Genomic DNA, 15161 nt, shown 5'->3' on the forward strand with positions numbered 1-15161 from the left:
AGACGCAGACGTCTCTAGATCTGCTTCCACCATAACCTTTCTTTTCAAACTCTCTCTCTCTCTCGTGTGTCTTATTCTTAAGACCAAACCCCACATCTAATCCAAAAGATATCATCACAACACACCAAACTATGCTTTGACCCTTTTGACCATCAGAAGCATTAAAAGATGAAATCAACAGTTCAAAACAAAGAGACATTTGGAACCTAAAGGAATGAATTAGACCAAATGTCAAGAACTTGTTAGCTTTTCACAATACAATAATGAAACAAGGCGAAATAAATTTTCTCATCTCATACATTCAAAAGAGTACATTAATGACCCAACGAATGTACATATAATTTTACAACAAACAGGACACAAGACAGCACAAGAACACTGACACGGTTATAAAGTAACAACAGTGGGAGAAGGAACAAAGAATGAGATATAAAGTAAACAAAAGGCTTTTGATACAGAGAGTAGATTCCTCATGCCTTTCTAGCGCTTTACGCTGCCTAAAAAAGTCACTCACTCAAGCTTCTTGTTTGTTGAAAACTAGTGGAAACTCATCATAATGCTCAGAAACACCATGTTTATCCGCCATGCTCTTCAGAGACTCATACACCTGAACCATCGTCGGCCTTTCCTTAGGCCTAGACACAACACAGCTACACGCTATTTTCAAGAACTGCAAAATCTCCTCATCGTGTCCTTTACCACTTATGCTTCTATCAATCGCGTCTTTGCTTCTACCAGTACCCAAATACTGACTCACCCAGTCCACCAAACTCCCTTTAAACCCTTCCACGCCGTTTATAACTGACAAAGGCTTCTGCCCCGTGACCAGCTCAAGAAGCACAATCCCAAACCCATACACATCCCCTTTCAAAGACGCAACCATGGTGCTCGAATACTCCGGCGCCACGTAACCTAACTCCCCCAAATCACCATTATTAAACGAGCTATCGTTCGAGTCACGAGTCCCAACCAGCTTAGCCAAACCGTAATCAGTAATCCGAGCATCAAAATCATCGTCAAGAAGTATAACGTTGGAGCTAATAAACTGGTGCAAATACGGCGGCTGACATCCATGGTGCAGCCAAGCTAAACCCCTAGCAGCTCCCACGCCAATCATAAGCCGAGTGGGCCAATCCAAACCCGCATCACACAGTCCACCACTATGCAACTGAGAGAACAACGTACCGTTAGGCATGTGCTTATACACCAACAGCCTCTCATCCTCCACAACGCAATACCCTAGAAGGGGAACCAAGTTGGGATGTCTAAGCTCGCCTAACTTACTCATCTCCGACTTAAACTGCTTCTCGCCGACCCCACAAGCGCTAAGCCTCTTAACCGCGAGCGCAGACCCATCAGGCAAATCCGCTTTGTAAGAAACACCGGTTCTCGAAGAAACATCGATGTTCCCGGAACTAAACTCGTTCGTAGCAGCCATTAGATCATTCAACTTGATCTTCACGATAGGTTTCTGAAACAAAGTGACTTGAACAAGCTTGTGAGACCGCAACAGACCAATCCAATCACTATCGTCTCTAGACTTCCCAGCGCCGTATCCTCCTCTCTTCTTCCTCCCGCTACCTTCTCTCATAAAGAACCACCAGAAAACCGCTAAACCGACACACAACGACCCGACAGCCCCGAGAACTCCCGCGACCACAATAATAGTTAAGTTCCTCCCGCTCAACGCGCCGCATCCCGACAGTGGCTTCCCGCAGAGACCGTTATTGTCGGAAAAATCGTCCTCCCCGAAACGAGACAGCTCGGAAGGAATCGTACCGGAGAGATCGTTTCCGGCCAAAGAAAGCCGTCTTAACCGATCTAACCGGCTCAATTCGGTGGGAACCGAACCGGAGAGCTTGTTGTCGCTAAGGACAAGCGCGTTCAAGAACTTACACTCCACGATCTGAGTCGGGATCGGGCCGGAGAGTTTGTTGCCGGACAGATCTAGAGTGACGAGGTAAGGGAGCCACGAGCAGATTTGGGAAGGAATCGCGCCGGAGAGATCGTTCCCGGAGAGATCTAGCGACTGTAGGCTCCGGCAGAGCTTGAGAGACTCGGGAATCTGACCGGCGAGCTGCATAGATTGGAGCTGGAGGGAGATGATGCGATTCTCTTTCTCGTTCCAGCAGGAGACGCCGGTGAGCTTGCAAATCGATGAGGCGGAGGAGTTCGGGAAGGACCAGGAGGTGAGGCGTGACGAAGGGTCGGTGAGTGAGTTCTTTAGGCCTTGGAGACAGAGGACGTCGTCTTCTGCGTTGGAAGATAGGAACGAGATGATGATGAAGAGAAGAGGTAAGAGAGTCTTCATGGGCGGATCTGTGAAGATGTATCTCTCTCTCTCTCTAGGGTTTTTTATTTTCCTCAGAGAAGTTCTATGGCGGAAGGAACGCTCATTGACTGTGTTACTGATGAGAAAAGGAGACAACTTTATTTTTTCCTCTCTTTTGTTTGACTATTTTTTTTTAGTTATTTCGCAGAGATTATAATTATTATTTTTCATACTATTTCTTTGTTTGTTTGTTACTAGCTGGTTTGTTTGGTTTGGGAAAAGAACTAAACGACGCCGTTAGAATAGCATCTCTGAGAGTCGGAGAGAAGATTCAAGTCAGTTTAGTATCAAATCCTTGAAAAGGAAAGGTAGTTATTCTTTCTGGGTGTCAAAGTACAAATCAAGAACTTATGACTCTTTCTTGTAATGATGATAGTTTATATTACGACCAACATATCAAATACTCGTAATTAATATGACTTTATTGGGATTTATTTTTTGACAAATATAGGCTGGCTCATTCATTACTCACGAGTTTAAAACTTGCAAGTTGTGGTATGTGATAGAGAAAAAAAAAAGGGACAAACTATTGAAAACAGACATCACTAGAACTAAAAAGATCCTATGTTTTGGGCCATGGGCTTGTATACCATTGCTTACATTTCAGCCCAAAATGTGTAAGAGTACGCTAGTATTTTCTTTCCGGTGACTTGTAGGTTGTAGCCTAGGTGATCAGAAAAGAGAACAATAAACGATATAGCCGTTGATAGTGTGGTATGTTTGGTGAGAAATAAATGATAGAAAACTGCTTTTAATACCACCACTATTTTACTTTTATGATTGGTAATCAACAAATTGGTAAAATATCCGTTACCACTACCATAACGACAATGATTAACATGTTTGGTCTAAAGATTCCTTCAAGCTTTATCTTTATCATCTTACTGACAACTTTCTTACCGACAAAAATATAGTCCAAACAAAAATCCAAAAGACCTTAGTAAATAAATATTAATTCATGTAAAGAACCCAAAAGAATATTGAAATTTACAAATGTGGTAAACTCTATTAAACCAAACAAAATTAGAAACCATTTCAATTCTCTCCAACAAAAAAAACAATTAAATAACAAAAGAAGTAATATTAATGTGTATACTCGTCAAATGTACAAAATCTCACAAACCAAGTAACCAAAAAAAAGAAGTCAATCTTGTTGTAGTTGTTGCCTCTGCCACGGCAAATAACCAGTCACTTGATCAGCAAAATTAGACAAAACCAAATCCTTCAAACCAGTATCCCACACTTCACAGAACCGTCTGTTCCAATCAACCGGCTCAATAGCCTCGGTCCCTAGCCCCGGAGCTCGATCTTTAGACCCTTGGTTCTGATTCTCCTGCCAGTCCACAACATAAGTAGCCACTCTTCTCTGAAATTTCGCTTTAAAAGTATCCCAAACTTGATACTTATAATGATTCACAACCGCAACACTCTCCACCAAACTCATATGCCCTACTCCTTCCCTCATCTGAAAATGATGAACCTCGTTGAGCAACGAGCTCGTTAGCATCTCTGGTCGGATTATCGACTTATGTCTCTCCGGGTTCGCTTGTCTACAAGTGTAACCTACCGTCACGCCTTGCGATGGAACTGTAGTTAGACCGGACGGACCGTAACTATGACATTCGGTTCTTATCTCTCCGACCAAACCCCACGAAGTGTAGTTAGATACAAGAGAGCTTAAAGCGTTTTTGCTAGGTAAGCCTTGAGAGCGATGCGTAGGGAAGTAGTAGAACTCGTCCACGTCGAAGAACCCAACCCAGTTGCATTCGTCTTTGGCTCTAACCGCACAATGCGAGAAACCAGCTTCTTGAGTCTTGATCCACGGCCAGACATGTCGGCTCACATTGTAATTCTCTGAGTTGAGCAATTCAATCTCCTCTTGTATATCGTCGTCGCTGTTGTTGTCGTATATAAACCAACGCTCGACGCCTAGCCACGAGTGGTACATAATCCATTCACGCAAGAAGGGAGCTTGGTTCCACAGCATCGTGCAAACACAAAGCTCATGCTTCTTCTTCACCTTCACCTCACTCTTCTTCTCTGAACCGTAGACTCTCGCAACGGATGGTAAAGCAGGCGTGGATCTTCCTCTAGGATCGATGTGGATCACACTCACTCGAAACATCTCCGGATTTAGCTTCAAGCTCTCAGGCAAAACACACCTCACAACCTCTTGCGCTGCAGCAAGAGCTTGAGTGACCAAAACTTCAACACCTGTCTCGAACTGGCATTTGTAGTAAGAAGGATCTGACTCCTTGTGAGGTCTTCGAGTCAATCCTTTGACGAACACAACCACCGTGTCGCCGTCAATAACCGCCTCGTAACCAACTTTGGCCCAATCATGAACCTTCTTCTCATCACTCATCTTCTTCTTCACTAAATCTCCGTTGAATTGCAAATCAACAGACGAAGAATAGTTCAAAGGAGCGTTAGGACACCGAACAACCGATCTAAACTCATCGAATTCATCACTAGAGATCGACTTCAACACCAAAGTCTCTTCCTTTCTTCCACCGTGATAAACACAAACTAGTTCCTTCACTCCTCTCCCGACTCTGGTGGAGAGAATCAGCAGCACATGGTCGGGGAACTGGACTCTGTCTTCGACTCTCAGCGGAGGGAACCTACCGTGAAACGAGCGTTGAATCGAATCCATCGAAGATAAGACGGAGAGAGCAGGGACGCGGAGAGAGGGTCTCAGAGAATCAGACCGGACGGAGATTCGGTCGGAGGATAAGAAGAAGAAGAGCAAGACGAAGAAACAGCAAAGACATATCGTTAGATACCTTAGAGACAAGAAGTGTGCTTTAGGTTGATGCTGTCTGTTCCGAACTTTCCTCTTCTTCCCATGCTCATACTCCAACATCATCTTCTTCCTCTTCTTTCTTTTTTTTCTCCACTAAATTTATATATAAAAATCGAAACTTTTTTCTTCTGGGTGGGTGGGGATAGAGCAGGGTGTTTTAATAAACTGATCTGAAGAAGGTTTTAGTCGGGGGAGAAGAGATCTGGTTTTTTTTTTTTTTTGCGCAGGCCGACCAAAGTACCTTGTTCTTCTTCTAAAGAAGGAAATATATATATTTAATTTAATGAATTTGCTTTTCTGAAGTAATCGTTTTGTGATAGAGAAAGGAAAAGAAACAAGGAAGACGCGTTTGTGTTGTGATGAGTCGCGTTAGGCGTCGGCGTTTTGCAATAATATTGGAAAGCCACCGATTAATACTAATGATTTTCGGATTACGTCCTTTTCTAATGGATTAATGATTTTTTGTTGTTTGTTTAATAATGGAGGCGAGAAAGATGCCACTAGTTTTGCGACTTGTGTCCATCCAAAGATGCTTACAATGAGGTTGTGGACCATTATCGTCTTTTTTTATTTATGTATACTGTATATTAGTAATGTTTTGGGGCTTGAAAAAAAGAGGCCTATGATTCTCTGACAGTTGTGTTGCGTGGTCTTTTAGTTAATTGTTTCTCAATATTCGCCGGAGGGGAGGACCAACCCTGTTGGTACAAAGCAAGATTGTGTGGTTATATTATCAATTTGATTCCAATGTGTGTATCTAAACAACGTTGAATGCTAACATCAGAATTAAACATATGGTTTATGCGTTTTACTAACAGTAACATCACAACGTTGAATGCTAACATCAGAATTAAACATAATATAGTATAATTAATATAATTGTTTAGATCGACACCTTCATAAATACTCGGCCGGTTTGATTAGTTATATAAAACGTGTTGAAGATCACGTTTTGTCACCAATAAGTATGTGTATGTTCGACACCACAAATTCATCACTAATTTTAAAACTAGTAATATTCATTCTAAATGTTACTTAAATTACTATGATAGTTTTGTTATGTCCCTTAGCAATATAAATAATATAAGCTTCTTACAAGTTCGTCATATATATTACAATGTAGGACTACTTGATGAATCATGAATGTGACGCTGAAGGCGATTGCTCTTCATTCATCTCGTGTTGCCGACCTCGAAAATTGGTTCATTCAATCGGTGAGTTTGTTATAATTGTAGAACATACAAATCTGCCCTAGAGTATTTAGCCTATATCATTTGGTTTTTGAGATATTTTATTGTTTAGCCTGTCGTCTATAACCGACTTCATTTCTAGAATCTTTTATTGACTTTGATATTGTGTTTACTAATGCTTGTTTTATGTAATATATATATATATATATATAATATTTTAATAACTAATATAAAAAGAAAATGATAGAAAGTGGGATAAGTATGTATAGAGCCGCCAAACTGGAGTAATGCAAATCAAACATGGTTCCTTAATTGCAATGTTTGTATTAGCCTATTAGGTAGATGGTTTAGGAATAAGGATAGTGGGAAGTTGCTATGCATTGCTTAAAATCGCTGTACATGTTCTCCTTTTTTTCTCACCCCCATTTTTAAAATATAAATCTATAAGTTTATATCTAATGATTGATGCATACAAAAGAAAAAAAGAATGTGCCTTCCATTATACATCCATCTTTTATTCCCTGTCACGTTTGTTATTCTTGTTTGCAATAAATCCAGCAACATTCTTCTTTCCTATCTTCCATGCTTTTGTTTTTGTTGCGTGTATCTTTAATCGCACGCAAAACTTAATTTGGTTAATCCACATACACATACATGTTACCATTAAACTCATAACAAAATTCAGTTATATATTAGAGCATCTCCAAGGGCACTCTATTTTTTCCTCTATAATTTACACTAAAATAGAGTAACTCTATTATAGAGTTAAATTTGCTCCAATGGTTCACTCTATAATAGAGTTACTCTATAATAGAGTGAAATATAGAGTAATCTTATTTTTTTACTCCAAATATAGAGTGAAAAAATAAGAATACTCTATATTTCACTCTATTATAGAGTAACTCTATTATAGAGTGAACCATTGGAGCAAATCCAACTCTATAATAGAGTTACTCTATTTTAGAGTGAAATATAGAGAAAATTATAGAGTACCATTGGAGATGGTCTTAGCTAACACACGGCGTAGATCTAAGAGCATGATTATCGCGGTTTCCAAAACCGGTTTTTGCAGAAAATTAATGTGTGGGCCCCACTTTTTAACGGTCACCAAAGTCGCGAATTAAGGATCAGTCTTGGGCCAGTTTTTGCACTGTTTGCGGGTTCCACCGACGCGTGGTGGTCCGCGATTGGTTCAATTCTTTTTTTAGGACAAAAAAAAATTTAAAGACCCCAAAAAGAGTTTCACGGATAATGATGGTCTAAATGCCATCGTAAATTATGCATGACACGTTCCAAACACACATTAAATATCTACGTTAAATAATATTAGTATGTTTGAACTCTCAAGATAAATTATTTTCTTCTTTGAGTTAACTACCAAACTAGACCTTCCAGTTTTCCGTAATGCTCTATAACGATTCGATCGGTTCCACCATGAGAGAAATTACATAAATGGTTCGAAATGTTAGTCTTATGCGAAATCTGCAAAATGCTGATCAAATATTAACCATGTGTAACACATTTTTGGATGGTTTAGAAAGAACCAAACCCATTCTTTCTTTCTTTTCGTCTGAAAGTTTTCATTGATAACATAGAGAACATAGAGCCATACATGGTGAAACACTAAAGCCGGCAGAACATATACCGATCTCCGGAACCCAAACCCCAACGGTGGGAAACTAAAGCTCAACAATAGGACACAAGCATCTAAACATCACAAATAAACAATAACTACATCTTGCAGCTAGCTAAGAGAATCCAAAAGAACAAGCTAATAAGAGATAATAGAAAACAAACTTAATTGACTATGATTAGCCGGTCTTCTCACTACGAACATAGTAAGAGAGCAAGCACCGCAGAGAATTTCATGAAGAATAGCAGCACCTTCATCTGAACCACTCGTTCACGATGACTACACACGAACCACTTTGCGAAACCAAAACAACACCCACAAAGAAGCAACACCCGATACAAATTAAACCTCCTACTCAACACACCCTTCATCTGGACGCTTCAAAGCCTTAACCTCTTTATACTGTTTCACCTAGAAGCCACCGAGGATAAACCAAGACCAAAGACAGACCAGGAAAATAAACTTATTCAAGGGATTAGAGAAGGACCCTTAGCAACTGGGAGCAGTGCCCTGAAACCAGCTTCTTCTCGACAACGATACCAACCAACTGCTCATCCTACACCACTGCGCCGCTGCGTCACCGTCACGGAATCACAAGCCAACTAATCAATCCTCTACACTCCAAGCAAGGCTAATCGGATTCAAGCGCAAACAAGAGGACCAATACAAGAACATAACACAAAAGGACATAAGGCTTAAACCCATCAGAATCCACCATGACAAATCAACGACGAATTCCAACCAGTAGGTTCAGAACCACCAGAATGGCGGTTCACGAACACTTCAACCCAGAACCTTTCGTTTGTTCAGATCCAAAGCTCTAACCACACAAACTACAAAAGAAGAAGAAAACATTCAGACTGGGCCGACGGTAACGCTAACAGAGCCGTCACGCGCCGGCCATAAGAGAAGCGACTCCGGCGGCTGAAAGTTTAAAGGTCGAGAGGATATTAGGTCTTTTTTTAAAGAGCGCTCCCAACCAAACCCATTCTTCCTTGCTAATTATAGATTTTGATTCTAACTAGTAACCATTAAACTCAATGCTGTCTCAAACTATTTTTAAGCCCTTTTCAGACTAATAATAATGATAATGTATAAAATGTAATTATATAATTTTAAAATTTGATAGTTCGAACTAATATATGTTTAAAATTCTGTTTTGAAACTATAGACTATATATTTTTAAATATAATTAACAGTTTAAAGATTTATGCTTAATTTATATATGTTCTAAAATACATTTTTTTTAATTCGTGACTATGTTCGATCTCTCCACTTCCAGATGCAATCAGGCGGCTCTGGTTAAACTAATCTGAATGAAAATGAAAAAAGAAACAAAATAATAGAAATAAAGACGGATATTTTTCTTTATTATTTTCCCAAATTTAATTAAAATTTAAATTGTTAAATAATTCTTTAAACATTAAGAAGTGACTAAGAACTATATATATATAAAGTCAGTTTTTTTCCTTCTTCTGACAATTGGCAGGGGGTTTTTACGACACATATCATCCATGTATTTTTTTACATTTCAGGTCCCTCTTTTTTTAGATTATTTCAATTTGGCCAAATACTTTATAATTGTGCACTATCTAATTATTTTCGCACTAACTATTATCGTATGAAATTTGATAATTTATTTTATTGTTTACTAAAATTCAATCTATATATATAAAGTTAGTTTTTTTTCCTTCTTCTGACAACTGGCGGGGGAGGGGGGGGGGCTTTTACGACACATGTCATCCATGTATTTTTTACATTTCAGATCCTTCTTTTTTTAGATTATTTCAATTTGGCCAAATACTTTATAATTGTGCACTATCTAATTGTTTTCGCACCAACTATTATCGTATGAAGTTTGATAATCTATTTTATTGTTTACTAAAATTCAATATAATAAATAAATAAATAAATAAAATAATATAAATAAATTTACATATTTAATTTATTCATAACTAAAAATAACATAATTTTTTGTCATTTTATTATTTTTACCATTTTCTATTATTAATTTACAAATTATAAATTTATTTAACTATTAAAAATATAAAATGACCAAACTAATAAAACGAAATTATAGTGCAATACATAATATAAACATAAAACTTCCACAATCACAAAGAAAAAGCAAAATACCATAGTAATACTAATTCAATAAAAGTTAAAAAATATCAACAAAAAAGACTAATCTATCTCATCTTACCATAGAATGTCTTGGCTAGAACAAGCATATGTCATAAAAAGGTAAAAACATAAATATGAGATAAAGCAATCTTCAGAACACAAAGAATCGCGATCAAGCACCAGCGCAAAAAAAACAAAAAAAACGGGTTAGAGAAAGAATAATCATCTGAAGAACAAAATCACCACAAAACAAAAAGACGCATGTCTAAAGCACCACTAGCACAACCACCAGCTAATAGATAAGAAGAACCTCACAAACTAAACAAGTACATACAAGGCGCCAATAATAGCGAAGCACCACAAAACTCTGAATAGAAGAAACCAAAGCTACAAAAGAGTAGCTCCACACACCTACACCAAGGGATGCATGAGAAGAATATATATACAACCTTAGTGAGGAAGAATGGAAGCCAACAACGGAGAAACAAAAACTTAAGCTTGAATATTTTTTACGACACATGTCATCCATGTATTTTTTACATTTCAGATCCTTCTTTTTTTTAGATTATTTCAATTTGGCCAAGTACTTTATAATTGTGCACTATCTAATTCTTTTCGCACCTACTATTATAGTATGAAGTTTGATAATCTATTTTATTGTTTACTAAAATTCAATATAATAAATAAATAAATAAAATAATAGAAATAAATTTGCATATTTAATTTATTCATAACTAAAAATAACATAATTATTTGTTATTTTATTATTTTTTTACCATTTTCTATTATTATTTTACAAATTATAAATTTATTTAACTATTAAAAATATAAAATGACCAAACTAATAAAAATAAATTATAGTGCAATACGTAATCTAAACATAAAACTTCCACAATCACAAAAAAAAAGCAAAATACCATAGTAATACTAATTCAATAAAAGTTTGGAGCTGAAAAAATATCAACAAAGAAGACTAATCTATCTCATCTTACCATAGAATGTCTTGGCTAGAACAAGCATATGTCATAAAAAGGTAAAAAGATAAAATATGAGATAAAGCAATTTTCAGAACACAAAGAATCGCGATCAAGCACCAGCGCAAAAAAAAAACAAAAAAAAACGGGTTAGAGAAAAAATAATCATCGGAAGAACAAAATCACCACAAAACAAAAAGACGCATGTCTAAAGCACCACTAGCACAACCACCAGCTAATAGATAAGAAGCACCTCACAAACTAAACAAGTACATACAAAGCGCCAATAATAGCGAAGCACCACAAAACTCTGAATAGAAGAAACCAAAGCTACAAAAGAGTAGCTCCACACACCTACACCAAGGGATGCATGAGAAGAATATATATACAGCCTTAGTGTGGAAGAATGGAAGCCAACAACGGAGAAACAAAAACTTAAGCTTGAGACCATAAACAACCTTCCAAGCGCACAAAGCATACAAAGAGAAAAACACTATCCAAACCTGGAGTAGCAAATATGGCGAAAGGGAGAACCACCAAAGACGTGATCAGCGGTGAAAGGTGCAACGAGATGAGAGAACAAAGAGATGAAAAGAGACAAAATTAAATCAACGATTCGTGGAGCCATCCTCGAGCTATGAAAAAAGAACATAGAAGTCAGATCACCAAAATCCAGATCTTGAAAACCAAGACGAGCAGAGAGTATCAATGGCAAACCATCAACGAGGAAATAACATCAATGACAACTAAACTCTGACCCAACCCAACGAGATGTAGTTTCTAACCTTACCAAAATCAAATGAAAAAAACCACCAATATTGACTGAAATAACATACAACGCCAAAATAAACAACCACACAACATAGAACTAATATGCCTGATCTATAACAAATACCAGATAATCTCACAAAAAAAAAGAAGGTGAGAAAAACAAGAGCACGAAAGTGAGTCTTTTTCCAGTGATAGTGAGAAGCACTGCACACCAGAGAGGCAAACGAAATACATAGATTGTGACGACTCAATGTTAAAATATGGGGGAAAGTGCAAAAAACATATAAAAGAGTAATGTGAAAAAATGTGAAAAACTAAAATACAATTTGACGTTGTTAATCTTAGAATCAACAAATGCTTAAGGACAAAGTTATTGAAATTTAATATGTTTTACATCTGAAACTCATTTCACCACTAACAAGTAATATTATACATACAACAATATATTATTAAAAAGACAAACACATAATATATTAATTTATTAGCTATTACTACATAACATAATAAAACATCAAATAATGTTATTCACAATAAATATTGCCCACGTAATCACATCATCTAAAAATCATATTTAAGAAAAATAAAATAATATTCCGCGCGAAGCGCGGACACTCTCCTAGTGTAAAAATATTTCTTGTAAAATAACGTAAATAAAAAAATGAAGAGGAATTTACTATTATCATTCATTATTTTTTTCACTATTTAGAGTTATTGGTTTGTATGTTATTGTGGCATTTGCTTATATGATACATATGATTATCTTTATTTTACCCGTAAAACAAAAAGATTACCAAAAATATTATAAAATTCAATCCAATTTATATGATTGATCTAAGCAGTAACCAAATCGCAGTTGATAGGCTACTTTTGTAATACAAAAAAAAATGATGGTGGTTCAACCAAAAGCCCAAAGAAAGAAGTGGTAGGGTTTTACAAGCCCTCGTATTGTTTTGGTCAAGAATCTAGTAATAATTAGATTCACAACATAACAATATATTTTATCTTTTCCTTTTGGATTAGTTTATTGTTGAAATCCGTGCTTATCTTGTTAAAATTTTAGATTTCATTTTCATAAAATTAACAAATAAATTGCGATTCCCTTACTATCTTTTCTCGAATTCCTTTTTGAACACGTATCGTGTCTTCTCTCTTTCATCTTTCAGAGAGAGAAAATATGGAACTGCTACCACACGACGTGGTAGAGTATATTTTCGAGAGACTTGATGTGAAAACCCTCCTCAAGTTCACGGCAGTATCGAAGCAATGGAAATCTAGTATCATCCAATGCCGTTCTTTCCAAACAAGACAGATGCTCCATCGCAAGCAATCAGGAAAAACAGATGTTGTTTTGGTGTCCTTATACGATGGGGCTGGTAGTAATCCTAACATTGAAGCTCTGAGAACGTTGGTGGTGGGGTCAACAGTTTCTGTCAAGATCCCTACTACTTGGGAAAACAAGTTTTACCAGGTTTGCAACTCTAGCTGTGACGGTCTGATATGCCTCTACTATCGTTATAATCCAAGCATTGTGGTCAATCCCACCACTCGTTGGCATCGAACCAGAGCCGTGCTTACAGATTAATGAAAAAGGCATTTGCCTAGGGCCTCCAAATTTTGTAAAATTATAAAGACCCCTAATTACAAAAAAAAAAGAATTACATGATAGTTAATGTATTTTTTAGTTAGATTTTTATTTTTATTTGATTCTAAATTCGATTTATGTTTTTAAAAAAACTAATTTATGATCAATTTTACTATATTTTATGTAAAACTATAAAGATTCTACTTCTAATTAACTATAAATATTTGATCCATATTTTTCATTTTTGTATATGTTATGAGTTAGATTTATTTTATATATTTATAGAATTTGATTAACAAATTATAATATTTTGAATATATAGTTTATTGTATTTAATTTAAACGCCAAGATTTAGCTTTTTAACAGCGACCAACATTTCAATTCAAAATTTGTATTTTTTTTTTATATTACTAATTCCTACTTTTGATCATTATTTTATTTTTAGTTTATAAAAGTCTAGTGCAGAAAATTTAGAAAATGTTTAGGTAATAAATCAAAACTTTTTAGTGTTATGTTTATATGTTTTTCCAAAAAAAATATTTTATATAATTTGAATTTAAATAGAACTTTTTTCAAAAAACGATATCATATAATTTTTTTTTAATTCGCCTTGGGTCCTCAAAAACCTTCGCACGGCACTGCATCCAACTATCCCTCCATGCAACTATCAACTTGGGGCTTTTCATAGAATCAGACAGTTGGTATCACCTTCTCCTGGATTTGGTAAAGACAAGATCTGTGGGACATACAAACCAGTTTGGTTATACAATTCTGCTGAAGTAGGTCTGAAAATCAAAAGCATTACTACTTGTGAAGTTTTTGATTTTACCACAAACGCTTGGAGGTATATTGTCCCTGCTTCCCCCTATCTGATTTATCACAGCCAAGATCCTGTGTATTGTGATGGGTCACTTCATTGGTTCACTAAGGGTGATGAAACCAATATTTTGGCTTTGGATCTTCACACTGAAACTTTTCAAGTCATTCCTCGACCTCCCTTTCTCCACAGCTTGCTGCGGCTTATAGAGAGTATCATATGCAGTCTTCATGATCATTTGTGCGTGTCTGAGAGGATTTGGCCAGAGCAAGTGATATGGTCATTTGATTCAGAAGAAAAGACATGGAAGAAAATATATTCAATTGATCTTAAAACAACCCCTTCTTGGCGTAGGAATAACAGGTGGAGGACATTCACACCACTATCTGTTTTGGGGAAGGACAAGTTACTGTTTTACGATGGTGAATCTTCGGATGGACCACTGGTAACGCTTGATCTCAGAACTAAATATTGTGACATAGCTTACAAATGTAAAGTCAAAGCATACAAAGCTCTTTGTTATGTCCCGAGTTTAATCTCTATTTTGTAAACCTCGAACCATATTTGCTTTTAAGCCATTGTTAGTATAGGAACTGTTATGACCATATGTCTCTGGCAAGGTCCGCAAGGAGTTGAACATCTTTATGCCAGTTCTGAACCACATTGAAGATATCTTGATTATTTTTTCTTCAAGCATGTTCATTAATTTTAGAAAAATGGCAAAGAGATACAAGATAGCATGAGCTGTTTAATTATCTAAGATCCTCAAAAAGAAGATATTAAAAAAAAAAGATCCCTAAATACAGAACTAGGTGTTTTCTCAGGGAGAGGAGGAGAAGCTCTGAACCACCGGTGAAAAAGAGCAAGCAACGATGAAGAGGAACAAGACGAGACAGTGTCTTCAACCTCCGCCAGAGCGATCGACATCAAAT

The 15161-nt window shown here is 36.6% G+C and overlaps 3 protein-coding genes across 3 annotated transcripts; 1 reads left to right on the forward strand and 2 right to left on the reverse strand.

Annotated features, from left to right (window-relative positions):
- Positions 1-276: 276 nt before the first annotated feature.
- On the reverse strand, positions 277-3031 carry LOC103840693 (probable inactive receptor kinase At1g27190). The gene has a single exon (XM_009117204.3). The coding sequence runs from the start codon at positions 2309-2311 to the stop codon at positions 515-517; it is 1797 nt and encodes a 598-aa protein (XP_009115452.2). The 5' UTR covers positions 2312-3031; the 3' UTR covers positions 277-514.
- Positions 3032-3269: 238 nt separating this feature from the next.
- Positions 3270-6966, reverse strand: LOC103840694 (glycosyltransferase family 92 protein At1g27200). The gene has a single exon (XM_009117206.3). The coding sequence runs from the start codon at positions 5199-5201 to the stop codon at positions 3477-3479; it is 1725 nt and encodes a 574-aa protein (XP_009115454.1). The 5' UTR covers positions 5202-6966; the 3' UTR covers positions 3270-3476.
- Positions 6967-7307: 341 nt separating this feature from the next.
- Positions 7308-15009, forward strand: LOC103840879 (F-box protein At5g10340). Its single transcript, XM_033279528.1, has 2 exons — positions 7308-13387; positions 14059-15009. Exons 1-2 carry the CDS (start codon positions 13005-13007, stop codon positions 14777-14779), a joined length of 1104 nt encoding a protein of 367 aa, XP_033135419.1. The 5' UTR covers positions 7308-13004; the 3' UTR covers positions 14780-15009.
- Positions 15010-15161: the final 152 nt, after the last annotated feature.

Source organism: Brassica rapa, chromosome A09 (genome assembly GCF_000309985.2).
Source record: "Brassica rapa cultivar Chiifu-401-42 chromosome A09, CAAS_Brap_v3.01, whole genome shotgun sequence".
Lineage (NCBI taxonomy): Eukaryota > Viridiplantae > Streptophyta > Magnoliopsida > Brassicales > Brassicaceae > Brassica > Brassica rapa.